At 39.9% G+C, this 27029-nt stretch overlaps 1 protein-coding gene across 1 annotated transcript in view; it reads right to left on the bottom strand.

Moving 5' to 3' along the window:
* The window catches only part of st6galnac5a (ST6 (alpha-N-acetyl-neuraminyl-2,3-beta-galactosyl-1,3)-N-acetylgalactosaminide alpha-2,6-sialyltransferase 5a), a 57977-nt gene extending 33140 nt beyond the window's left edge, over window positions 1-24837 (bottom strand). Inside the window, exons 1-2 of the mRNA XM_075482855.1 lie at window positions 24691-24837; window positions 23750-23959 (exon numbers count right to left, since the gene is read on the bottom strand). Of these exons, the coding sequence (XP_075338970.1) occupies window positions 23750-23959; window positions 24691-24705 (225 nt within the window). The 5' untranslated portion in view covers window positions 24706-24837. The remainder of the gene's footprint in view (window positions 1-23749; window positions 23960-24690) is intronic.
* Window positions 24838-27029: the final 2192 nt, after the last annotated feature.

Here is a 27029-nt window from a genome sequence, read left to right as displayed (position 1 = left end):
AGCCTGAATGGGGAGGGGAGCACATCTTAAGAGGATGCGATGCATCTCACAGTAGCAGCATGCACAATAGACACACTGAAGGTTACCCAGTTTGGTCGAATGAACAGGTGAAAAACTGAAGGTGGATGTTGTTGATGTTTTCTGAGCAGCGTGGTGCAACAGCTGTGTTCTGAATTTCATCCTAGAGATAATAGTGGCACAAAATTTTCTTTCAAGTGGCGTCTACCTTTTTTGAAGTGAACAAAAATGATTTTGGAGGAGTCACACTTTGAGTTAATATCACTTTGTCTTACTTGCTGTTGGTGTAAGAATTTAGTTATTTCTCCTTTGACACCGGCATGTATTTGGGTCTACTCTTGGAAATTTTTCCCTTTTCTTGAAGTTCCCATTTCCCTGCCTCTCACCAGCTCCTCATTCCCTTTAAAGAACACCTGCATCCACTTTCCTGATCACCTCTAGTACCACTACAGTTTTTTTTTCCTCTAAACTCAGGCCACATTTACACATAGCCGGGTATTTAGAGAAACGAATATTTCCCCCCCTCCGTTTTCAATAATAACATCGTGCACACAACATCGTTTTCAAAAAACTTGTCATTTACATCAACCCGCATAAATACGCCCTCAAGCGCCATAATAACTATGCCAAACCTATTGGCGGCAGTGTAGGGAAAGGAATAAAGCCATGCAAGCCAATCAAAATCCTCAGAATCGAGGACTTTCCTCATGTGAAGGAGGAGACAACGCGATCACAACAAAACTGAAGGCAATAAGAGGGAAATATAGACAGTCAGTGGATAGTGGACGCAGGAGCGGCCACGGAAGAGTGGTGCTCCTCTATTTTGAACTGTGCGAGCAGGTTTGGGGTGGCAAATGCAATAAGGCCACAAACGTAAAAATTAGTAGAACTTTAAAATCATCCATGATAATCCTGATCAGTAGCCAAACAAACTGTAAACATAAGGCGTTAACACACGATACCCTTTACATACGTACGAGGTAGACAGGGTGGACGTGTGTGCCAAGTTTCATGACTTTGTGATGATGATAAGGCTTTCAAATCACAAACGCCATCACACGATTTTCACCGCCTGGCCACGCCCACACCGTTCAGAGTTTGGAAAAGTTTTTCAATGAATTTTTCCCTCCATGTCTTAAGAGTAACCTGGCCAAGTTTGAAGCTTGTAGCATTAAATCTGTAGGGCGCTACAGATTTAATGAACGACTCCCAAAAATATAAAGTTTAGATTTTTGCATCCTGGCTGCCACCCCCCATGTGTTTGTGTTTGAATCCTCATTTAAACCAATGCTCATGGTTACTTGGTATGACTGCTCATGCAGCTGACAAGCTTGACACTTGGTGCATGGGCTTTAGGCAGTTTGAATGTCTGGTGCTTTCATCGCAACTTGAAAAGTTGACCTATTTCCAATTTTAACCACAGGCTATACTAGCAAAGCAAAGCTACGAACCCAGAACTCAAATGTGAAGCATGAGACGCTAATCGGACATTTCGGATCATGCGACATTGACTATACTCAAGAAAATTGCTTAAACACCAGCATTATCTCTCTCCACATAATAGCTTTATTATCATCCAGTCCAGTTTATCTTGAGCTTTATGTATGGGCAAAAAACTTGAGTCTGAAAATACTGGGAGCACATAAAAATTAATAACAAAATTGCTTGACAACTTGAAATTCCACGAGTTATGATGACTAATTATGAATAGCTGTCATATCAACTGCGAGTTTATAGAGCGAACAACATAAAGCCTGGTTGGAATCCAACAACATGAGTGGTAGAAGTAATTCAATTTTCTTTGTATTCCACTGACATATGTAAAGTAGCTGTCGCTATACCATTTTTAACTTTGAAATTGTTAAAAATCTGTTTTATGCCTAGAAATAGCAGAAATACTTTTAATGCATATCGTACAATTTAAAAGTTATAGGTTTAACTTTGGAATATTGTAAACATTATCACTTTAAAGATCTGATTTCCCCTCTATTTTGCTGTGTAAAATATCAAGGCTTGCAGCCAAGAATTTTCCCACTGAAAACAAGACAATGAGGGCATGTAATGAAATACGATTTGGGCAGAGAAATGGATCCATTAGTTTGAAGGATTATCAGATTCTGCATGACTACAAAGGTTTTAGAATGCTGTGAAGTTACATTTTCCTCCAAGTTGATGATCCCAGGCAAAAAAAGTGGAACTAACTGGTTCTGTTTTTAATCCAACACGGGTGTGTCCTTGCTGCCAGGTTGAAGTTGTTTGTTAAAGTCTGTGTGTTGCTGCCAGAGCCCTGAAGACATGGTTGCGTTTTTTTATGCTCTGCTTATTTTGTGTGGTCACAGCCTTATGAGGTTGAACAAGTCATTATCCCGGAGACTCATCTGTCTCCAGCTGACCGTCCACATTGGTTTCTTTTAATGAAAACATGATGTAATGGCACAAAATAGAGTTAGTTAATCATTCAATTATCTTTAGCTGTAGAGAACGGAGAAAGTAAAAGTAGGTCATGCTGTGCTGCATATCGGGTCGAGAGCACCATCTTGGAGGGTATGAACTCTTTTTTTTCTCGTGGTTACTTCTGTGGAGACCTGGGGTCCGTTTCACAAAGCAGGTTCAACTCTGAGTCTATTCCTGATCTCTGAGTTGATCTACTCTGAGATAGAAAACTCTGAGTTTTCGGTTCCAGAAACGCTGATTTGAGTGAGTTTAATCAACTCTGAGTAGGTTCACCTTGAGTTTTGCGTGTGCGCCACAACTTTAAAAAGCCAGCATCAATGTGAGCCCCGATTCGACGAGTCACCATGGCAACGGGGAAGAGGAGGGGCTACGTTTTTCACCAACCTCGAATTGGAAATCTTAATGCGCTCATACGGCGAGTTTCAATACGTTTTTAGAAATAAGTGCAACACTGTTGCAGCAGCAAAAGTGTAAGTTTAAATGTAGTCCTTTGCAATCACAATAATATTACAGGGAAACTGCTTGAATGGTAGACCATTCATTTATTTCATTTAGGTGCAATCCCGCGGGGGAGAATCGCACTTGGCAGCAGTTTAAGATGAAATAGAAATAGAAATAAAAATTCCAAATCCGGCTAATTTCATTGATTTATAAACAGTGGCTTTTTGGGATGTCATTTTTTTCTTGAAGGTTTTAACATGACTCCAAACAAACTGAATGTTTGTAACCTGTTTGTATTAAAAATGTAGAGTTTGTAAGTGCCTTGGACCATAGATTGTATGGACGAACGCATCAGACCTTTAAAAGTAGTTTCTCTTGTGCTCCAACAGAGCACACTCAGCTGGATCTCATCCATGCCCTGATGCTAGTAAAAGATTCTGAATACATTCATTTTCACTGCGTTGCTACGAAATCCCAGGAAACTAACGAGTGATGCGACTCTAAAAGGACGATCGAGGCACCAAATAATTTTAGAAGTGGTGTTTAAATCTAGTTAGGATCTTACTCTGTAAATGGCAGTGGCGGGGCGTGCATTTCACACATGGGCCTTCAGTATGGACGGCAACTGTAATTAGGGACACCTCATTCGTGCGGGGGGTCTGGGGGTCCTCCGCCAGAAAATTTTGCATTTCTTAGATGCAATTTCCTGCATTTTTACAAAATTGTGTCCCGTTTCAGCTCAATACAGAACCGTACTTTTGTTTCTAAATATGGGACGATTCCATATTTCAAGGGACTGTTGGCAACCCTTCAGTGGTGCTCTGTCTGAATCAAATCCACCCCTTAATAAAGCCTATAAAATTACTACAGCAACGTGATTCATAAAATCATCAATGACATCATATTACAATATTATTAAGTAAAATGTTCAAATCTACATGTGAAGAATTAATGCGGCAGGGAACACACGATGTGCAGACATTACAAGCGCTTAATTGAACTCGCAGATGGCCGGCAGTGCTTTGGTGTCTTCCCGCTGCCTTGGTTAGACAAGCCAAATTGGAAAATCCGCTATGGCTCCAAACACCATGGCAATCAGTACCAAACAACAGACACTCCCAACAATACAACTTGCCGTTTTCCTCGGAGCCCGTAAGCCAGGGGTATCGTTCATAATTTGCTGATTGAAAGTGGCGTACAAATCCTTTACCGGCTTGTGTCAGGTTCGCTAACTTTGGAGTTAGCCGACCTTTCTTTACGATGTCCAGCTTCTCAGTAAAAGTCCTCCGGGCAAATGGCTGCAACAATAAATTTGCCACCAAATCAACTTCTCGTCCTCCTTTAGCCATTGATATTTTGTATAAAACGGAAATGCTCCTTAATATTCGTGAATTCAATAACTCGACTAGCACTAGCAGAACTAATGTATTTTTTTGTAGCATCAGACATCATGTCAAAATCTACCCAATCATCGAATGTGATTAAAATGACGTTTCCATATGTCTGCTTAGAGCCAATCAGACCACCTTTGCCTGCAATGGGCTGTTGGGGGCCGTCAGAGGCAGTCTAATAACATTGGTTCGGGGTTCGCTACGCTGTCTTCTACATTCTAGATGTAGTTAGGGCCAGCAGACCCAGATTGTTCTGGCCTCCCGGCAGATTTGTTTGCCTGGCAACCAATGATAGCTGAAAAATAATTGGTTAAATGCGTCAATATGAAAATACACGTCTGGCAGCAGCGCAGCCAGGGGAAAGGAAAGGTCCCTCGTAGGAGGCTTGTGAAAATGTTCTCAGACCAGATAACAAGATTTAAGATATGCAACTCATTTGTATTATTGTGGTAATTTCAGGAACTTATGATGGAACTGGAGCCACAACATGAGATTCCAAGTCACACAACAGTCTAATTATACATGGTACAGCTGTATGACACCATGGGGGAAAAACACAATGACTATACTAAAGGATAAGACGGTGGCTCTAACCGCAGCTGGATGGACATCGCCATCTATTTCTTATTTAACTGATTTCATTTAACATCTCTGATAAAACTGCTGTGTCTCTTGAATAAATTTTTGTTTGGTTTTTTCAAATTTATTTTAAGTTTTTTTAGTGTCTAAGTGACAGCCTGTGTAAGTTTTATCAGTCGTAATAGTGGTAACAAAAAATTGCTGTTATCTGGGACTGTTTTTTTTTCCTTTTTTATGGCTGTAGACAGATATGTTTATGATTTGGTATGTTATTAAGAAATGTACTGAAAGAGTTAAGTCCTAAAACAAAATCCTGAGGGTTAGTGTGCATGGCACTTGCACACAGTCAGCCTCAGTGCAATCAGGATCCTCACAACATGGAGTATCAACAAATCTATAACCCCAAAATTAACGAAAATTCAACATGTCTTTATATCACCTTCTTACTCTCTTTTGTGGGTTCTGTGTTTTTATAGACTTTAAACACCCTCAAAACTGACCACAAAGTTGTATCATGAACTCTGTGGTGTGTGTGTGTTACAGCAGATGGACTGAATTCTTTTATCATGTCCGCCCACTCTGCCTTCCTACTCTGCCTCCCACTCAGAAATGCCCTTGCATCCCAAACACCTCTGCAGTCGGACTCTGCCCTGAAGGCAGGGCTGTGTGTCATTAAATCTCCTCACCACCTGTACAGAAGGGTGAAAAGAACAAGGCTGCACCTTGTCTCTGTCTCTTTTTTTTTCTTCATGGTAAATCGTGGACTTCCTCCTTTCCTTACCTCTCATCATACAGGTGACCCTGAAAGAGAACAAATGCTTCCTCCTGCCTGGAGTTTATATTAGTAATAACTGTTGGAAAGAAAAGTCCCTAGCAGCCAGCTGAAGTGTGAAGAGTTGCACCTTGTTGCAATACGCCCTGCTCTGCCTTAATTGACTTCATATCAGCCAGCTAGCCACTGGTGCAGACTGTACAATGGTGACACCACAGGTTGTCCCTACAACCTCCACTCGGACAGAAGAAGAGAGACATGCTGTGAGGACCACATGGACACAACCCTGAAGGAATGATTGCCTTGGCATGAATACAAAAGATGAGGTGCAATTTACCAGGTCACAGAATCTCTTCCTCTCCCTCTTTTTTTTCCCTCTAAATTTGCAGCAGTAGGTGGCAAGCACAGAAAGAATTGACTAAGGGACAGGGGGAGGAGAGACAGAGGCGGAGAGATCGGAGAAAGACATAAAAAAAAGAGAGCAATAGGGAGCTGTGACAGACAGAGGTGGGCGGAGAAAGGAGAGAGGATGAAATGCAATCTGACAGATGAAAAAGAGGAGCAAGAAAAAGGAGTGGCTGTCAGAGAAAGAAACACTTAGGAGACCAACAAATGTAGGGCAGCAAAGACATGGAGGGATTTCAGGGGTATTCTTTGAGGAAAAGTTAGAAATGCACACTTACTTGCTTCACAGCGCCTTGAAATTACAATATCTGATGAGGACTTTATGCAAGTGCAAAAGCAGCAGTCGAAGAAAAACATCATTAAAACATCTGCAGGACTTCCCTTCCTCAGTGCATCCACACATCTGAATATAATTCTGCGTTTGGGGAGGTCTCCCATTTGCAGAGTGAGCTCCAGCTGCCTTCATCACATCATCGTTTATTCATGCGCTGGGCTCATGTATTCCTGTTTTCCTCTCAGATCAGGTGTTGGAGAGTGATCGGTGCGGTTATTGCCCCGCGTGACGTGATAAACAATGGACTGAATCAATAAGGAGATGATGATCTTGTTAAGAGAAGTCTGCTGAGAGTGAATTGGAGATGTCTGAGTGGAGGGTGTTTGCCACCGTTTCATTTTCACATCACGTCCACCCCTCCCCTGCTAAAGTCCCATTTCCACACGAGGTACAAGGAGTTGAAAATGAAACCGAAAGAGCAATGGTGCGCAATTATACTGTAGAAATGAAAAGGTGCATGAGAAGGGATAACATGAGGAAATCCAGCACTCAAAGAAAACCATGTTAACCATCAAACTCGAGACAATAATGTTGTTGGGCAAAGCAGCCATTTTCACCAATCCAAAAACAATTCTTCTAGTCTGGAGACTAGCTGTTTAAAAAAAGAACAAAAAAAAATCATGTTGCCCTAAATCCTGAAGGATCAGTTAGTGTTGCATTGTAACAAGCTTGAGAGAAACCAAAAAAGAAGATATCAATAATACATCTGCAACACTTCAGTCGCTTTGTGGGGAAAATCTCTGCTTCCTTTTAAAAACATTGTCGGTGCTAAACGTTCTCACTGGAGTGTGTCCATTATGTGCTGCAACAGAGTATAATGAGGGGCAGTAACACAGAAGAGTGTGTGTGGACGTTTGTGTGTGTAAAAAAAACACCAGCTGCCAGTGACAGCTCTCATCAAGCAGGAACAATCTCCTGAGAGGCGACAACTTTCCCATTGGCAGGCAGAATGCGTGAGAGCGTCTTTCAAGTAATCTGTAACTGTGTGTGTTTATGTGTGTTTTAATGTCTGTTACATCTGATACTTGCAGTGCAGTCTGGATGTACTTCTACTGTACTTCAGTATTTCTATTCAATGCTGCTTTACCCTCCTACATTATTGTCTGACAGTTGTGGCGTCTACTTGTGCAGGTACGTGTCTAATATTTTTACTCAAATATAGCCCTTTGATACAATTTCACTATTTATACTTCTCAGTTCCGAGGGGCTGCCACAAGTCATAAGGAAATATTTGAAGTTACAGTACATAAAACAGCTACATTGGTCCATGGTGCAGGATGTTGTCTTTATTACGATGCAGCTAAAGTTTAGATTTGTCAGGATGTTGGCTTGCTACATCATCATTAGGGCTGAGCAATTTTATCGATACTGCGATATATATCGATATTTCGTTTCCCGATAAAGTATCGACTTTTCAGCCGCGAGTATCGATTTATTTTAATTTTTTTTAAAGCAAACTTTATTGAAAAGTCAGACGTTACAATTAGTGAAAACACAGAACATTAAGGTAATACAAAACAATGCCAGGGGGTCACATTATACAAAACAGTGATAAATTAGTTCATAAAAATGTTGTATAAAGTGCATAGCTCTCACGTTTGTGACATATTCGTTTGTTTCTGTTTGTCTGGCTGCGTTGTCCTTCCGGTTCAAAGGTCGGACCACCTGTCCAATCAGCGACAATTCATGTCAAATTACACTGTCCCTTTTTTCCCCCCCAGAAAATGATGTAAGTTTATCGAATCGTATCAAATTGTATCGTATCGAATCGAATCGTATCGTTGGCTGAATATCGTGTATCGTATCATGAGATTAGTTTATTGCTACAGCCCTAATAATCATGCCTGATGACATCCAGTTTCCACATCTTACTGGTGCTTAGTTGTTACTAAAGGCTTAAGACAGAAGTGGGAACATGAGAATATGGCAGTTCAGCTAGGCGGTTCAAAGTGCTTAACATAGAACATAAAGGTATTGATACAAAATTCACATTTAAAAAAAAAATGGCAGAAGACTTTAATCTACAGATCTTTGTGACACCTTTGGTCAAGAGATCAGTGGTCTGAGCCTAGTCCTGGGCTAGTACAACAGCCATTGTACTTTTCTACTTACCATCTACCTTTAACTCTTTACTTTTCTACTGTGCTCTCACCTACTAACAGTTTGAGTTGGCTTGGTATGTCCAATTAACAGATTAGATCAATTAGATCAAATTTTACATGAAAAACAACTTTATCAAGTTTAAAGTTGCTACGAAATCAAATCAAACTTCCAACTCATATTCAATCTGTCCGTATTTAGTCCAGCAAAGAAAAATAAGTAGCTTTGTAGGTATTCTCAGTTGTGTCTTTGAATTTGTCTTTAATTGTCAGTTAAAAAACGTTCCTGCAGTTATGGGTGTACACTAAAGTGTGACATGAAACGCTCTCTTAAATTTTAAACATCAACCACAGACAGTGGAAAATGATAGACAGAGTCATACAAGTACAACACCACTAATGCCCATGAGATTCTGGCTCCAATAGACTCCCATTCAACTTCTCTCATGAAATACAAAGTCAGTAAAGTTCCTTAGTTCAAGATATTCACTCCCTATTATATTTGTCTTAGCTAGCTGCTTTAGTCAAACCAGCTTCACTCCCCAGTTTTTATGCACGTTTGTCAATTTGTGCATAAAAACACTTAATGGAAATGCTGGGAATCGCTCAAAGCATCAACACCTCAGCTGAGGTAAAAATTCACAGAAGAACTGTAGTAACAAAACACAACAATGAGGTTAAGAACCAGGCCCACAAAAAAAACATAAATTATTGTTATTATGAGACGTTGCTCAAAATCATCAGTGACATCAGTGTTTTCTGTGTCTGTATTTTAGCTTAAATAACACCAAAGTGGAAAATGCTCACAACCCACTGTTGCTCTCACTGAAGTCGATAAAAGTCAATGTACTTCAAAACAAGTCAGAAGCACACAGTTTTATGGTTCACAAACCTCTCTGGTGTTGCTTTAAACTATCAGCTACAACCACAAGGATGACAACTATCAGTGCATTAGTATACTGTGTGTATTATTACAACATTTAGGAAGAACAAGCTCCTCTACGTCTGACACTTAAAACTCGTCTAAAATTTTAAATTGGTGACAAATGGATTTTGTTTTCACTTACAGTACGTAAAGAATCTGAAAAAATATAATATACCATTAACAACAATGACAACTACTCACTCAGAAGAAGTAATTATTATTATTATCAATCCAGCGGGACCAGATGGATCTGTTTGTGCCTGCGTAGGCACACTTTAAATAGGAAAACACTAATGAAATGAATTATGACGCCTGAATCATGATGGATGTACTTCTGAGATAAGATAACAGCCAACCTGGTGATTAGGAAAACTCAAAATGAGAAACATTCACTCACATTGATCTTCCCAATGCAGCGCGCGAACACATCTCAGTAAAAAGCTATTATCATATATTATTTTACTGGTTTGTTCACTAAGGTCTCACTAAGCCTCCCTACAAAAAAGGGCTCATTAGTCTAATCCCGGGCGCATTCAGTTTAGCATGAATTTATAAAGACACAAACAATGCACAGGTGCATGCTAACAGATTTCTGTTGGGAAGATGCTCCCATGACATTTCATCCGTTAATGAGCCCCGATCTGCCACTGAGGCGGAGGTGAGAGTCACAGAGCTGCAGCACTAAGTAGAATATTTTAAGAATTTTTCTGATAACTATGAAAAAATACTTGTTGATTAAATATTAATATTACAATTAGACTGATTTGGTATTTTGCTTCTTATTTATGGCTTTTACAACTTTGTAAATCCCAATATTAAGCTGAATCTCCATCCAGAGGGTCATAAAATAACTCTGAGAGAATGTTAGATGGGGAGAGTTAAACGTCTCTCTGTCTTCTTCTCATCACATCAAGAAGAAAATTACTCTTCAGCAAATGGCTTCTTTATGGGACATCGTAAGCTCAACAACAAATCCAGTTTTTCATGTAAAATCTTTATCCGTACTGTAGATGCGGCTGCTTTCAGATTAATAGAACTTTAAGTGCAATATATCCCTCCGGTAAGTATCTGGTATGATAAAACTGCATTGATTCCACAGCAGCGCAGCTGTCTGCTCTGTGGCTGGAGGTTGTACCTCTGCATGTAGTTGCAGAAACATTAGAACTTTTATTAATGCCCATGCTGCCGATGATTTTCCTCGTGGTTATTTGCTGAACATCTGACGCTGTCATCATCATCAAGCCTTTCGTTGCATTATTGATGAGATGATGATGGACAGAGAAATTAACGCGGTTATTACGAGCAGAGGAAATGGAGTCATCTTCAGCTCACAGACAGATATTCTTTTGCGTCGCTGAAACGAGCCTCTGCATCTGGTAATTTCATTAGCTGCAGCCGGCTGGTTTTATTTCAGTCTTTTCAGGTTTTTTTTTATTGAGCTCAGCTTTGATGGTTTTAAACTTTTAAGGCATCAACAAAATGATCTTGCAGGAAATATGAATATATAAGGGTCACTTTTGCTCTTGTTTCTACTAAACTAGCCCTGTTGAATTAAAAATGTAATCCCACTTAAATTGCTGTAAAAAAAAATAAAAATACATGCAGTACGAGACAAAGCTGATGTTTCCAATGGGATGTTCTAAACGTTTCATGAGAAAATTATTTAGTTTGCATCAACGTTTTTATATCACTGGCAATTAATGTCTTTAACTGGTTTAATTACAACAGAGCTACCTTTACTGCTGGCAAACAATGAGCTCAGATCCCACTTGATTATGTGTTTGATGATTTTGTTGTGTATTAGCAGTGCAGCACAACAGAACAAGGACTCAGGGCCAGTGACATGCAGCCATAAAATACAAAAGAGCTTTTGTTCATTTCTGTGTGTCCTCCGTCAGTGTGGAGTATTCAGTGTCAGCTTAATCTTCTAAAAACACCAGAAAAGACTTATTGTTAGTGCAAAATTTCAAAATGTCTTCATAAATAACATGTTTGTGATGTTTTAAGGCAGGAAATTGCAGCTGTGTCATTTTTTTCCATAAAGATTTCGTTGAAGCTGTGAGGGTGAGAGCACATTAGCTACACCCTCCCACACCCAAATCAATCTATTTACGATCATAGAAACCCCCACTGTTGACCTCCGTGTCAGTTTAGTGTGACACACTTTCCACTTCTAAGACCTGTCCAAGATCTCCGTACAGCTAAATCTGTCCGGACTCTCAAGTGGCACATCGCTCTGCTCACAGGCTGCAGTACTTCACAGGTGATGCTTGGACACAGAAATGAAATGCTTCAATTTTTACCTTTTTTGTGCAACAAACAAACTGACAGTCAAACCCGCTTTCCTCAGTGAGTGACAGGAAGGATGAAAACCAGCTCCACACACCTCAAATTACCACTTTCTGTTCTGTCCAACTCCATTTCAGAGCCACGCTCACACCTCAGCCTTGCCAGCCACAGGGACAGTGTGTTATCAGTGAAATGACAGACGATGATTTCCGAGCACCCTGTACTCTCCCTCAACCTCTGCATCAACTGGTTTTTCATTTTCACTTTTTCCAGTGTGGACTCGGTGTACTGGTCTCCTATATGTAACACTTTAAAAACCCTGAGCTTCTTATAAGGACCAGCTTCTGAAGCTTCTCAAAGGTCACAGTCAAGTAACTGAAAAAACCCCACAAAGAATTGAACATGAGCCTAGTTCTAAACAGCACATCATTTAACTGTTTGTGTGCCATTTGACGCTATTTAGTCCCCAAAGACTCATCCTCCATCCAACAACAGAAGACTTTAGTCACACCAACACTCGTCATCATCCTGCATTTGAGCAGCTGACCGAAAGTATCAGCAGCTACGGGCCCGACCTCCTCTCTCAGGGTTGTGAATATGAAGCTGACACAATGCTGAGAAAACAATAACAAGTTGGCTTCTGTCATTTAATAATTCAGGATGTTTCTGGAAAGGTTGGTGCTCACTGCTAACATGGACCAGCATTTCTACTTAGTTTTTATAGATCCTGACTTTTGTGTGAGAAGTGATATATGCCTTTTTCATGCCCTATTTTGTTCTTACGCAACAGTTCAGAAATGAGACCCCAGCCTATGATTTACATAATTTTCATATTCTTCAAACAATCCAGTCCCCCTGAAAGCCCCGTTGATGTCATCCCAACAGGATAGAAATGTTTCATCATAGGATAGCATTGATCAAAGTGGAACATTTGCAGTGAACCTTCATTTTGATGGGACAAGTGAACCCAGTCCATGTCAGCAAAATGCCCCCATCGTATAACAGATCCACAGGACCACCCCTCCGTGACTGTTAAAGTTTCAGGCTTTTCTTTTGAATTCCAACCAGACTTTATGTGTGAATGGCTTTTTTTTCTTTTCTTCTTGTTCAGTGAAAAACCTGGTTTTCCCTATAATTTCTGTAAGATCGGCTCATAGCAGACATACGGCCACGTCCACACACTGACATTTACAGAAAAAATGGGAAAGAAACTTTAACGGGTGAATGCTTTCAGACCTTTTCAGCAAGTGATTTTCAGTAATCAAGTCACACAGCCTCAGATACTTTTTGGCTGCATTTTACTCGGCTTTTTTCAAATCTGAGAGTTACGCAATAAGACCTAGATGCATGAAGTGGCTAAAGAGAGCTTGAAAAGCTATAAAACAGCTTCAGAAACTGTTATTTCCCGAACCTGATATTCACAACCACTTCAAGATCAACTGTGTGGAAATATGAATATAACCAAGGTTACTAGTATTGTCAATTAATATTATCAAGCCCTCCATCTCTTTGTCTGTTTTTGATTGTTATTGCTCAGTACAAACACAATTTTTGACGTGGTCAGACTCAGACACCACATGAAATTGACTTTCTGTAATCAGCACGTTCCAACCTGATTAGCATAATTACTGTCTACCATTTTCTTGTTTCTACTAAAACTGGACCAAAATTGTATTATCAAAATGATGGAGTAATTCTTTCTGTAACTTCTCCCAGAACCACTGACATCAGTGGTTGGATATTTGCAGTCAAGTCAAAAAGAGAGTGCACCCTCTTTCAATTGAATAAGGTTTTAAGTACTCATAATTCTACAAATGGCAAAAAAAATAAATACCAGGTCTGAAAATTAGGTAAATCCCTCTGATGAACAACACGTGATATATTAGAGTGTCATTATTTCATAAAACCTTAACCAAAATATTGAAGCAGCATGAAAAATAAGTGTGACCATGATTAAATTGTTTGTAGGGAACCACTTCTTGCAGACGAGTGGATTAGTAAACCTTAGAATTGACATGCCATGCTGATGCAAGCGTCTGATCACAACTACTGGTCTTCTTTAAGTGGAAACATTTAGAAGTGGATCTAGATAAAGCACCTGTACTACACTGGTTAAAAAGAGGTCTGCAGATATTATTATTTGTAGGGATTCTCTCTCTCCGTCTCTCAGGCATTTCTCAGGTTCAATTTGAACACATTTAACAAATCAATCTTGTATTGTTAATTTATAAGGATATCAAGCTCCACTTATGTGGTGAACAAATTTAGCTAATTCGTGTAATTTGTGTCGGTAAAACCATAAATAATGACTGCAGATCAAGTCTAAGACTGCAAGTTGTCTAGATCATATGAAAAGATTAGGACTGTTAGATCTGATTTGGTTTGTTTACCATCAAATTGCCTCTCACTCTGACAGCATCACATACTGTTTTGTCAGGACCAATTTGTTCCACATATTGACGCAGATTAACCCTTAAGTCTAATACTTAAGCCTGTTTTTAACATGCCAGATAGAATAAAGCGTATTTTGCGTGTCAGTATCCAGAGTATCTGATTAACGATGTGAAGCTGTGTAGTCAGCCATAATCTGGTAAACTAAAAAGAAAAGAGTGAAAAAACGTGCTCTGGATAAGCACGGGCCCATGTTCACGTGTATCCAGGATTGGAAATGTACAATCTTCCCAACCTCCAACTGCTATCCCGGAAGCAATCCCCTGTCGTCATCAGAAGGATGCATTTCCAACAGTGACCAGGCATTTCATGTCCACTTAAGTTTCCACCCTTTGAACCTTGGTTCATAAGTGAACACTGCAGAATAATGATGTTGAAGTGTTTGCTGTTGGCATCTTATTTTGCTGCAGCCATTCACAATGGGCACCAATGTCTTAACAAGACAGGCAGTTTGTGTCCTCAGGCTTTGGGAAAATGTGAATATCTGGTGTGTTGTGATAACAATAGGATAGACTCTCCTGAACAAAAATGTATTCATTATTTAAATAAGAATCACACAAGCTTGGGCCCTAAATGCTGCCTGATTCCTGCACACTATTCTGTGAGGAAAAAAATTGTTCTTCATTGGATGTTTTGATTGTGGCGCTCAGTCAAACTGAGCTCTCATCAGTATGTTCAGGCATAATTTAGGTTATTCTGGTTTTTCATTTCATTTGTCACCCATCATGTGTACAATTTTGCCACTGCAGCTCGGTGAACATTTCTTTCAATAGCTTTGAGAAAGTTTGGATTTCTTCAGTTTCTTTGTTTCACTACAGAGATTCGGGCTCCCATAACAGATGCAGACATGAGCCGAGTTAATGTGGAGTCCCTCCAGTGGAGGGGAAGGAAAAGGAGGGTGAATGCACTCAGGAAAAATGCTTACTCCTCAGCACCTCTCTATGTGTAATCAATGAGCTCATCAATGAGATCAGGAGACCAAAGAGCCTTCGACACACAGCCATGGTGCTGCTTCTTCAGTGGGAGCCAGCGATCAAAGTCACCTCTATAACTAGCAGTGTTTTGACTGAAGGCAGACAGCGTCTCATCAAGAAAAAGCAACTGCCTGACAGGATGCAGCTTCTGTCTTCACGGTGCTTAGATTGAAAGTTTCCTCCACAACTTTTGCTTTGTCATTTTTTTGAAAAGAATACAACTCTGCTCCTTTGCTCTATTTCTTTGCCAACCAGCACTCTGTTTGGCGAAACCCAGGTCTCCGTAATTAATTTGGTTGGCATCAAATGTGTGTTTAATCTGGAGTGAAAGGCTCACGGCACATAGAAGGAGATTACACCAAAATACAAATAACAGTTTGATGATTCCTCTCTCTCGCTGCGGAGGGCATGCTCATTAATCATACCAAAAGAGCTGAGAAATGTAGCCGGCCTCGTGTGTCTGCGAAGCCAGAGAATGGAAAAATAAAGAGTCTGTGTTTTATTGTGATGCCACTCACTTGCCTTCATTTTGTATTTGCTCTCAGCTGTGAGGATGACAGCCCATCATCTATCTCTTGATGATATGCCAAAAGATAGAATCCATTATCTAGGCCTAACCTTTTCATATCCTTCACAGGTCTAAATAAGAAGGGGGCTCCACAGACTACAGCACCAAAGGTTAAAACACACAGGAGCTTGAAATCACCATTCAGATTAATATATGGACCTCAAGACTTTTCTCTCCACTCCCTTTATGTTGTATAACTTCACTGGAGATTCCCAAATCACAGAATGCCAAAAATCACCGAGTGAAAGATTATCTCATCATGGGAAAGCTTATCGAGAGGCAGCGTCCCTTCTCCCACCCATCACCCGTAATTGCTTTCCAGACTGCGCTAGAAAGAGCCTGAAGCCGTGTTGTGTTTGGCGGGAGCAGAATGCACCAGGGATAAGTAGCAATCCAAGACTGTGGGGGCCAGTTGGGGCCACTGTGGCGTAACCAAATCACTCCTCTCCTCTGTTCAGTCAAAACTGAGCAGTTTTAGTATTCAGACGAGGTCTCTGCACAAAAATAGCAGTTATCTGTCTCTAACGTTTTGTTCAGTTTGTGCTGAAATTTAGAAATGGTACAAAGCTCAATGATGGACCTCACACATGCTGCTACTCTTACACACAAAACTTTACTGGTAGTTCACTTTAGATGACAGCCATAACAGCCTAATTGGGGAGTTTTTTTTTTTGTCTTGCCATCCAGCTGGCAGGATGCATTGCAAAATCCTAATGAACAGTGAAAAATGGCCTTGCTACTCAGAATAAGTCAAAGAAGATGGGCTGCCTGAGATGAAATATTAAACATCTAAGTTCTCCAGCTGTCACTATAGCTGTGGTTGGCAGAAGGATTCATTGTCATGTCTCCGTGGCACAGATGGATTTGTGCTCACGCCTTCATGCAAAGTGTACAGAGTCAGAGTATTTGTATCCCCGATGTGTCTAAAACTGACTCTGACCGGGATTGGCGCTGCTTTATGAAATTTCTGGTTGCATCTCAGTAGGATTTTCTGCAGCTGCACAAACATCTCCAGCTTCTTAATTTATTTTCCTTTTTTTCTTCTCTTTTTAAGCCAGGCTAAAAGTAAGGCTCTAACAGATGGATTAACATGAGATTTGGTTCACTGTTCCCTTAGGATGAAGCAAACAGACTAGACTGGTGATCACTGGGCTTTTTCCGAGGCAGAACAATGAGGATAACAATTGTATTTTTACAGAAATAGTGTATCTTCAGAAGCCGAAAGACAAACAAGGCTGCATCCATTTTAGTGATGACAAAAAGTAATGGATGTGAACTTTTAAACACTAAGCCTGTAATATGAGCATCTAATCGCATTCAGAAATTATAACCTTAACCATGTGCTTTTTACTCCTAAACCTAACCATTCACATGTGAGAGTGCGGTAGAAAAGTAATAATCTGGGGGGGGGGGGGGTAGAAAAGTTAAAGTAAAGTTTTTGTGGAAGTCAGCAGTGTCACATGATGTTGCAAAAGTCAATGTTTTCATGGGTCAACACATCATGACTAACATGACAAAAGCTGCATCTCAGTGGGGAACTTTTGAGCCTTTATTGTGAGACTGTATTGTCTTGGACCAACATAGGTAACATGAATTCACATCATGAATCTAACAACAATATTCCTGTCTGTCTCAGCTATATTCTGCACTTTTTTACACTTATACGCAAATGCTAGCAAGCCAACAAGCTCAACTAAGTCTTTGGACATTTACTGGCCAAATATTAAAATGCATATTTTAATATTTTTTATATATTTAAAATATTAAAACAATCCAACCCAATTAGCTAGCTTTATACTGGCTTTTTGTGGGTCTAAGCAGAGTTGCATGATGAGATGGCTGTATTTTCACTTAGCCTGCTGGAGGCTGAAGTTGTACGCTGCATCTTGACAAAAAGCACCCACTACTTTTGGGCCCAGGAACGTTTTAAGAATAATTAAAAAGTTTCCTTCAGGCCATAGTTGAAGGAAATGCATCTCCACTGTAATCTAAAGTCTTACATTTTGGTAAAATAGTCCGCAGTCATGTAAAAAAAAAAGAAGAAAAAACTCTCTTCCCGCTCCTTTGTGTCAGAGAGCTTACGGAACAAAGTAAGAGCAATTACGCCACAGTGAAAAGGAAAATATCTCTCTTGTCCTTTGATTAGTCTCACAAATTAATTTCTAAACTGCCAGCAGTTGAGTTGTATAGTACATACATTAAGCTTTGTACACTAAGAAATGAAGAAGCAGGAATTGTCCCTAAAAAGTATACACGCTTTGCTGCCCCAGCTGTAACAAAATAGGCTATAAGCAGTCAGACGGGTTGTTGACAGACAGACCTACTTGAAGGGTCGTGGGAGAGCTGAGCCTTTGGGCAAGAGGCGATCACCCCAGGTCGCCGGTCCATCAAAGGGATAATACAGAAACAAACCGCAGAGCCCACTCTTGTCACTGTCGATTTAGAATAACCTGGCCTGCTTGTTTTTGGGTTAGGTTTTTTTTTTTTTTTTCAGACCAAAGGAGGAAAAAGATCCATATTGGCACAGAGAGAAGATGCAAGCTCCACGCAGAAATGCCCCGGCCGAGATTTAAAGGCTTAAATACATTGATGAGACTGTCAAAATGCTGATTGAAAAAAGTCAAATAAGCAGTGGAAACATTTAATTCTGTTAAAATGATCAAATGAACAAACTAACTCGACAATAAAAATGTATTCTGCCATTAAGTTTAATAATTAGTAGATTAAAAAAAGCTCAGAATAAGCTATTTCAGCCTATATATCTGCCTATACCTTTAGGTTATTATAAGTAACGTTATGTGACCTGTGCTGTCAGGGATTATTTTAACCTTTGAAACAAAAAAAAGCTCCACAGTAATTACTTTAATGACCATTTCTATGCCTTACTGGGTGATTTTCTGATAAGTTTGTCTTTAGAAATAGAAATATTTTTCTATGTGCAAAGCGAATGAAAGAACAAAGAGAGAGGCATTGCGAATCTGACAATGCACGAAGTCGAAGATTGAACTTTTAATCATATGAAAATCGTCATTCTGAGGCAGGAACAGTCAGCCTCGTTCATTCTTCTGCAGCGCCACATCAAGGTGCCCCTCCTGTTTGACAAGACTCCTCCATTAGTTTGACTCCACCTGACTTATCACTCGGGAATCTGCATGATTCAGGTGTCACGAAGGCAATCAGAGGAAGGCGGTTGCGCTGTCTCGTGTTCCCATCTCCACCGAGAGACATGCAAGAGCGGTTTCTTGTCCTCCTCCTTCTCCTCACCGAGAAAATAAAAGTCAGGATAGTGGAAGAAAGGAAACCCCTTTGGGATTTCACTCTATCTTTCCCTCGTGTGTTGGTTTCTGCCTCCTCCTTTGCGCTCTTGTCTCATTCTTTCAGGCTGAACCTCTTCTGACTCCTGTATTCTCTTTTATCATTCTCTCCTTCCTTACCCTTCTCCAATTTTGTACTTTTCTCTCATTCTCTTTGCCCTTTCTCTACAAGAATTTCTTCCCCTTTTCATCTATAGCCCAAGTTCTCTTTGCTGTCCTTCACAGCACCAGTCGTGGCTAACCGCCGGACTTTGCTGCTCAGCTTCATTCTGACTTAAATCAAACATGTTGAATTCAAAATGCAGAGTATGAAGATTTTAATGGTACTTCTAAGTTTTTCTTTATTCATAACCTGACAAGGATGGAGCGAACAATCATGGAGAAACATTTTAAGCATTCTGGCCAAAAGTTTGCAGAAAACTTACAGCCTGATAGATGTTGTCTGGGTTGTGATGAGTCGAATAGTCTTGTGGAAGATAAAGCAGCTTTTACTATGGTCAAAAGCCGACTGGCACTGTGCACTCCGTGCCAGCCAGCCGATATTTTGGAAAGATTAATATGGTAGAGAAGTCAGCAAGCAAAAAATGAGCAAGACAAATGTCTAAGTCAGTAATACACAGTATTTTCTCTAAATGCGGATCATTCAGCACTGCAGAACAAATGTGAGACAAGGACAGCAACTTCTGCAGTCTGTGCTGCCACAGCCGTACTTCCACATGCTGGAGTAGCAGAATCTATTAATATCATAGAAGTATTGAGTGCAATTTGTGATGAGAGAATGAGAAGGTGACATAAATACCACGTTTGAAGAAGCGTAAATGATGTCTAGTGAAGCCGTGGCCCTAATTGATGTCCCTTGTTGCCAAAATGTCAATAAGCTTATTGCTGAGAGAAAAAATAAATTGGTGGTTTACTTTTAATGCTCAGCTGTGCCAGTTCACTCAGGGAAAATCAATTCTCATCCATAGCTGGGTTCACTGGCGCATCACAGACAGATCCTCATCAAATCAAAACACACACGGTCACTGAATATTGGCCTTTCAGGCAGTGTTAAAAGTGCTGTGCGCCCTATTGGCTGCCCTAACACATGACAGCAGTGACTCATTTCATATATTTTTGTGCACCAAGCATCATCTGAGAGATCTCTGTAGCTGTGCAATAGCTCTGATTCAAAGACAAAAAGCTTAATACTGTCAGAGCTCTGGAGTAAGTTGATTTGTTAAAGACTACGAAATCAGATCCCCAACCCAAACCCTGCATTAATACCTTAAAAACACAGCAATAATTAATAGAAAAATGTAAAACTGACAATCCTCACTGATACGACTCACGAATGAAATGTGGACGTGGATGAGCTGAGAACATGCAGCTGGGTGTGAAGATCTACTGTCTGCATAAAGAAACGTGTTGATAAATGTCACACAGCTGCAGGCATTACCCCTCTGACCTAATGACCCTAATTAATGAAAGCTGCTGCCAACCTTAACCCTGAAATATGAAGATCCTAACCCCAATGAAGCACTTTGAAGAACTGAGAACCTTCTGCATTCACAATGCTGACACAAAGTGTCTCTAAATGACCCAAAATAATAAAAAAAAAACAGATATTATATCATATCATAAAGAAATATCATAGATTAGAATAGAAAAGTGCAGAGAAGTGAGTACAGTAGATTGAATCTGACAAAAATTATTTTAGGTTTTGACAAATTTCTGTCTAAGACAGTTTAAATAGTATTTCTAACGTTCAGGTTTGTTTCAAGTCATCTGGATATTACAGTGAGTTTGGCTGCACCACCAAATCACTGTGTGTGTGTGTGTGTGTGTGTGTGTGTGTGTGTGTGTGTGTGTGTGTGTGTTCTTATTGCTGCATGACAACCATTCATCGGATGCACTTTACTTTTTTACCCTGAATGATTTTTTTGCAGGCAAACAGTGGAGCTGTGTGGAGCTGACTCACCTGCGTCAAGCCAAAGGTTATTCTTCGGTCTTGCTATATAAACGTGACAGGATTCGCTGTAGCGATGTTATTCCAAGCATTGATTTCTTTTGTTTAGAGTATATCAGTTTATATTTCTGAGCCTTGAAGGTTATTGCTGGTATATTTGTTTGAACAGCAAATTTATATCAGTTTGTTTCTATGTGAATAAAAATAATATCTCTTACAGGGAAACACAATAGGTTATTACGTATTACTTACTAATCACAAAGGATGAAACGCTGCACAGAGCCCATGTGGAGCCCAAGGTGAATTTCATCACTGGTGCCTCAGAAAAGCAAAAAAACTTAACTTAACGTAAAGTGATACTTTACAGGCCAATACTTATTAACTATGGCAAATTCTATAATGTATAGCATCTTAATGAAATATAAAGACACTACTACTAAAGTTCCTCTTCATCAGTGTTTAGAAATTGATCCTCTTTTACAAACAGGTAAAAATGATGAACAGAAGAAATGTAAAATGCACCTACAGATATCCTGTTTTCACATTATTTATTTCATACTGCAATTCAAAATCATTAGAGATGAACTGGATTAATGCTGCTATCATGAGAGCAGATTAAATAACTTAATGGATATGAAAATAGAAAAAAGAAACATAGGCTGCTAAACAAATCTAGATGCTTATCTACCTTGTGTAGTGTGGACACCATGAGCAACATACACAATTCTTTAAATCAAAAGAAAAGCCACAAGTAGATGATGCTATAAGCCTCATTTAGCTCAAATATGTTGCACTGACTGCAGGACAGTGATGAAAGGAGAGGAAAAGTACAAAATAACAGAACATTTAAAACTCTTATTCTGTTGGTCGGGTTTGATATTTGGAACTTTATGGCTTTTTGAACAGTGGCCACGACAACTTTAACGCCCCCCGCATCTGATTTCTATAATCATTCAACTTCCACCGGTCGAATGGTCACATTAAAACTATGAATAGATGTTTTTAAATAACTCAGAACCATTGTTAATCTGGATAATCCACATCCACAATCCAAATGTTTTTATAATATCACACATAAAGTGAATACACACAAAAGGTGACCAACATTTACTGTAAAGCTGAGTGACTCGGACAGATGAGCAACATTTCTCTGCTAAACGTTTTAGTCAACATGAAAGGTTTCCACACTTGTTGGTCTCTGCACCAGTGAGATATATTAAAAAATGGCTTCCCCTATTTATCGGCAGCCTCTATGATTTTCTCACACGACAAAATGACTCTTCAGATCCCCTTGTGTTTAATTTAGAGGACGGTGATTTACCAGCCAGGCTACTTTTCTAATGTTTACTCCCAACTCCCAAGTCTGTGCAGATGATACATGTTACAGCTTCTTATTTGTCTAATCTGCACAGCAACAGCCTCCTCCGAGAGCAGGCAGAAGGCTGTCTAATTACTCTAATGCAAATGACATATTCTGATGACTTACATGTCTCCCAAAAGCAAACAGATACTTTCTTTAGGACAGAGAAGGGCAGCATGAATTGGCTCGTCCACAGAGTGATTACTGAATGAGCCAACTGTATACAAGACCAGGGGCAAGAGAGCTCAGAGACCAGAGAAGCGTTGTCCCGTAAAGTCAATCAAACGACAACAGAGATGCAACATGACAATAGAGGATGCAAAATGGCAATGGAAGGAGGCAGAAAAATAATATGTGATGACACTGTCGTGACAAAAAAAACCTGATATTTAAAAAAAACTTGGAAAATGACCAAAAAAAAACACAATGACGCAAAGGGATGCAAATGACCACACAGAGATTTGAAAAGGCAGAAGGTGATAATAGATGGATGCAAAATAAATGAAAAGATCAAATCTTTGTACAGTAAAAAAATGTAATAATCCTGAGAAGGTAAAATGACCTCAGCACAACCGAGATGAAAACTGACCACAGCTGGGTTAAAAAAAAAAGACTAAAAAGCGACGCATGAAAGGCAGTGAAGGGATGCAAAATGGCTCCGGAGACACAAAATACCTACAGTGAATTGCAACATGACAATGGAAGGTTGCAAAAAGACTACAAAAGGATGAAAGTTTACTGTGAATTGATAGAAATGGCTACAGAGAGATGGAAAATAACAATTAAGGGACGCAAAATAGCTTCAGAGGTGGAAAACAAACAGGAAGATCCACAAATCATCTTGAGAATATGCAAAATTCTGCACATCACCATCCTGGGTGATGGTGATGTGCAGAAAAGCCTTCACATGGTGATTAGGTCTGCTTTACTTGCACAGCCGTTGCTCCCTTGTACTCACATTGATTGTTTTCTCCTGGCTTGGTAAACAGATGGAAGTCAATACACCCATACAATGACGTCAGGGTTCAACTCTCTGTAGGTCTCCTGGGCGTATCAATTAGAGTGTAAGAATGCAGCCAAGGATTTCATAAGCTGTTATTAGTAACGACAGGTGGGTATTGAGTGTGGCGCAACACTGCTGGAGAAAATTGTGATAAATGACAGAGGAGAGGCTTTCCCTCTCTAAAGAGCTGTGTCGATAGATGACTCCTGGTCAGGAGGAAGGGCGTGCGTGCGTGTGTGCTCATGTGTTTCAGGTGGAAAAAGTGAAGATGTGGTGCAGAAATGGGTCTAATTGGAGAATTTCAAGCTGGCTTCACTTTCAATGGATTTGGTTCCTGCTTTGCAGTGCATCAGAGGCACATTTGAAGCTTTTCAGCCACCCGTTCCCTGAGTAGTAAGAGAGGCATGCAGCCACATCTGCTTACCTTATGGTCAATGATGCCAATGTATCCCTGGAGGACGGGTGGGTGAGGCTTGACCACACTGACGGAGGCTTTAGTCGGCTGCCGAAGCTGTTCATGCTGTCGGATGCGTGTGTCGTTAGTGTCCCTGGAAGGACCGTTGAAGCTCCCATTGTACACGAGAAACAAGCTGGCGCACAGGAGAAGCACGAGAAGTACGGCTGCCCCATGGCGCTGATACAAAGACACAAGCAGATGCTGATAAATTAGCCCTGTTGCACTGGAATGAGTTTAGGCTGCACCTGTAAGGCTTAATACAGAATGAGAAGAAACCCACTGTCATTGCACAGACTTCATCACCATCCTCAGCTTAAGCCATAAAAAACCCCAGCCTGCTCTGATTTATGCACACTTACTGAAAAACTGCTCTTATTAACATTTAAGGGCTGTGTCATGTTAATGGAATTGACAAGATGCCAAGCTGTTAATGACCGTTACATCCATCCATGCATGCATTTCAACGATCAGATGCCTTTTGGCGCACATGAGTAATGTAATGTAATGTGAAGTTTCACATGTCAGAAAACTATAAAAGTTGACAAGAGAAATCAATTTGTTGTTCTCTATAAAATCACACATCACACACTTCTGGTTTGTTTTGCGGCAAAGAAACTAATTAATTACAAGGGAAACGATAAGATTACATGCACTTTTAAAAAATATGGTATCTGCATTTAACAGACACGCAGCGCGCTGTGATCCACGCTGTAGTGGAGCTGAAGTGCCAAACAGTGCGCACAGCTGGATGTCCATTGTTCAGAACCTAATCTTTTGATCCGACACTGTACAAACAACAGTTCGTACAGTGTACTGTGGCGACTGGGGAGCGACTTCACGGAACAAAGCTTGAATTTAAAAACGACCACTAACAGTTGTCTCCGGGACCACCTTGCAGAAACATTTACCATAGGTGTCTTCATTTTGCGGCGCGCTGTCTTATCGCTGCGTCTCAGTGTGTGTGACTCCACTTTCTCTCATGGTCCAGAGTCATCTGTCCGCATCCCGGATGCGCTCCGCTCCCTCCGCCTAGAGCCAGCCTGCCCGCCGCTGCCTGTGTGTCTTCAAACTGGAGCTCAGGCGCAATTCATACAGAGGAGACCGCGGCGACAGATGTTCACTACTGTACCTCTGCTGGGTCTTAAAGCCCCGCGAGTTTCAGGGGCTGGAGGGGGCGCAGCGTAAAATACGAGGGACTACTTACAAAACTGTGATAATACCAACATTGCTCAACACTTATTTTCAGCTGAGTAATATTTGATGGACATCTGTAGCCTATTTCTCTGGAAACAGTGAACTTACAATATCTTTTGACGCTTCACACCGATTAAGAAAAGAAGCTACAGATAGGCCATTGCATCTGTTTAACAATTTAATGCACTTTTTTCTGTCTGGGTCTACATGTAAGTACAAGTATTAAGAGGTCAGTCAAAAATTCACATTCTATAACCTTTGATTGTGTTATTTTTATAGGACAGTAGGTTTAAATGGGGGGGACTTTCACCTTGGTTATTTAGCAGGTTTAGAGCTTAAAAAGCCACTGAGGAATGTTGATGCCTTTCATTTTGCCTGTGGGGACAGATATGTGGACCTATAAGGCACTAGTTTGGCACATTTACTCAACACATTAAAAGCTGCTCAAACAATACCAGCAAATATTATTTTTATGTTTTTATATCTGTGTAGTTTTAACGCTAAATGTGGCTTAATGTGGCCCAAGCTGGACTGTAAAGATGCAGCAGAACGAAGTTAAAGACATTTTGCATGATTTCAGATTAGATAAAACACACATGGGAGAGACAGAAAAAGCAAACTGTTCTGAGTAGTTTATTACCAAACATTTCAGTAGAAGTGAACAGAAAAATTAAATAAAGATATATTCCAATGCAGGGCACAATGATGTGTAATTTTCCCCCTTACAAGAAAATAAGTTAAAATAAGGTAGGTTCGATATATATTTTTACCCTGACTGGAATTTACAGCAAATCTGAAATGAAAATGATAACCTCAAGGTGACATATTATGGTAATACGTTTTAAGTTATCACGTCTCTTTTTTCAGACTAGTACAACCATTATTTCCAGAAAAGAGCAGATGTTTTTCATAGTGCAATGGAAACTTAAATCTTTACTTTATTCCATGTGGCCTTTTTTACACACACACACACAAGTGAGGAAATCATTTTGGGTGTCATCATGGACCAATTATTTAGCAAATTTAAACAAAGCTAGAATTTGACACCTACGACATACTCAAAAGTTTGGAGACAGCCATTGTGTTACCTCAGCCGCTCTTTAATTACACTTCTTAATCATGTGGGATGTGAGGCTGTTAATTGTTGCAATCTTGTAGAGTAATCAGTGTCCTTTCTTGCTGAATACAGGATTTCAGCTGTTCTCATTGTTATCTGATTCTCCTCTTGTGGCACTGTCCTCCTGAAATAACCACGGAACCTGTCAGGGGAAGATGTTGCCTGACACACACTTTAAATACACACCTCAGCTTTATTGGTACCTTCATGTGCGAGCCAGTTTGATAACTTTCTTTGCATTTCTCTTCACATTTTTTCAATTTTTTTGCCAGCAACAACATTACTTATATTTTCTAAACACAATAAAGTTGGTCAGTGTACACATTGAAAATAATTTCCTTTTTACTTGCATTAAGTTTTTGTTGCATTCTAGCAGACTCCTAAAATTGAATGGAAATGCGGCTTGTTGAAAGAAAAAATGGAAATACACACAACATTTTTTGTTATATGCATTTATGCATATCCCTGCATTTCTTTCTTCATCTTGGTTGCCTTGGTTACATGTAAACACAGCACATTATAATCAAACTTTTTTACTCTCTGGGTAAGTTAGCATACAGCATAATAAAGTCAGAGTTAGAAATCAAAACTACCAGCGTAGGGTTAAAAAACAATCACGGTTCAGGGTCAAAACATTCTTTTTACAACGCAAACATGCTGTCACCTTCATGGAGGCAAATTTTGCCCCTTAGTGTGCACTTTTTCTCATGACCACCAGAGGTTTCATATTCTTTGAATGCATTTATTGGCCGTATTTGTCCAATATGTTTTTTCTGCAGTAGCATAGGCCGCAGTCTCAAGAACTTCATTTTTTTGCACGATCCCCTGTCAATTTGTTTAAATAGTAAATTAGGCAGTTTTTGCAAGTCATTTATACGCATTTAAACTTAAAGCATGTTATCTCATATTAATGTAATAATAATTCATACTACGATC

Source organism: Odontesthes bonariensis, chromosome 14 (genome assembly GCF_027942865.1).
Source record: "Odontesthes bonariensis isolate fOdoBon6 chromosome 14, fOdoBon6.hap1, whole genome shotgun sequence".
Classification (NCBI taxonomy): domain Eukaryota; kingdom Metazoa; phylum Chordata; class Actinopteri; order Atheriniformes; family Atherinopsidae; genus Odontesthes; species Odontesthes bonariensis.
This window is presented reverse-complemented; position numbering and strand designations above follow the sequence as displayed.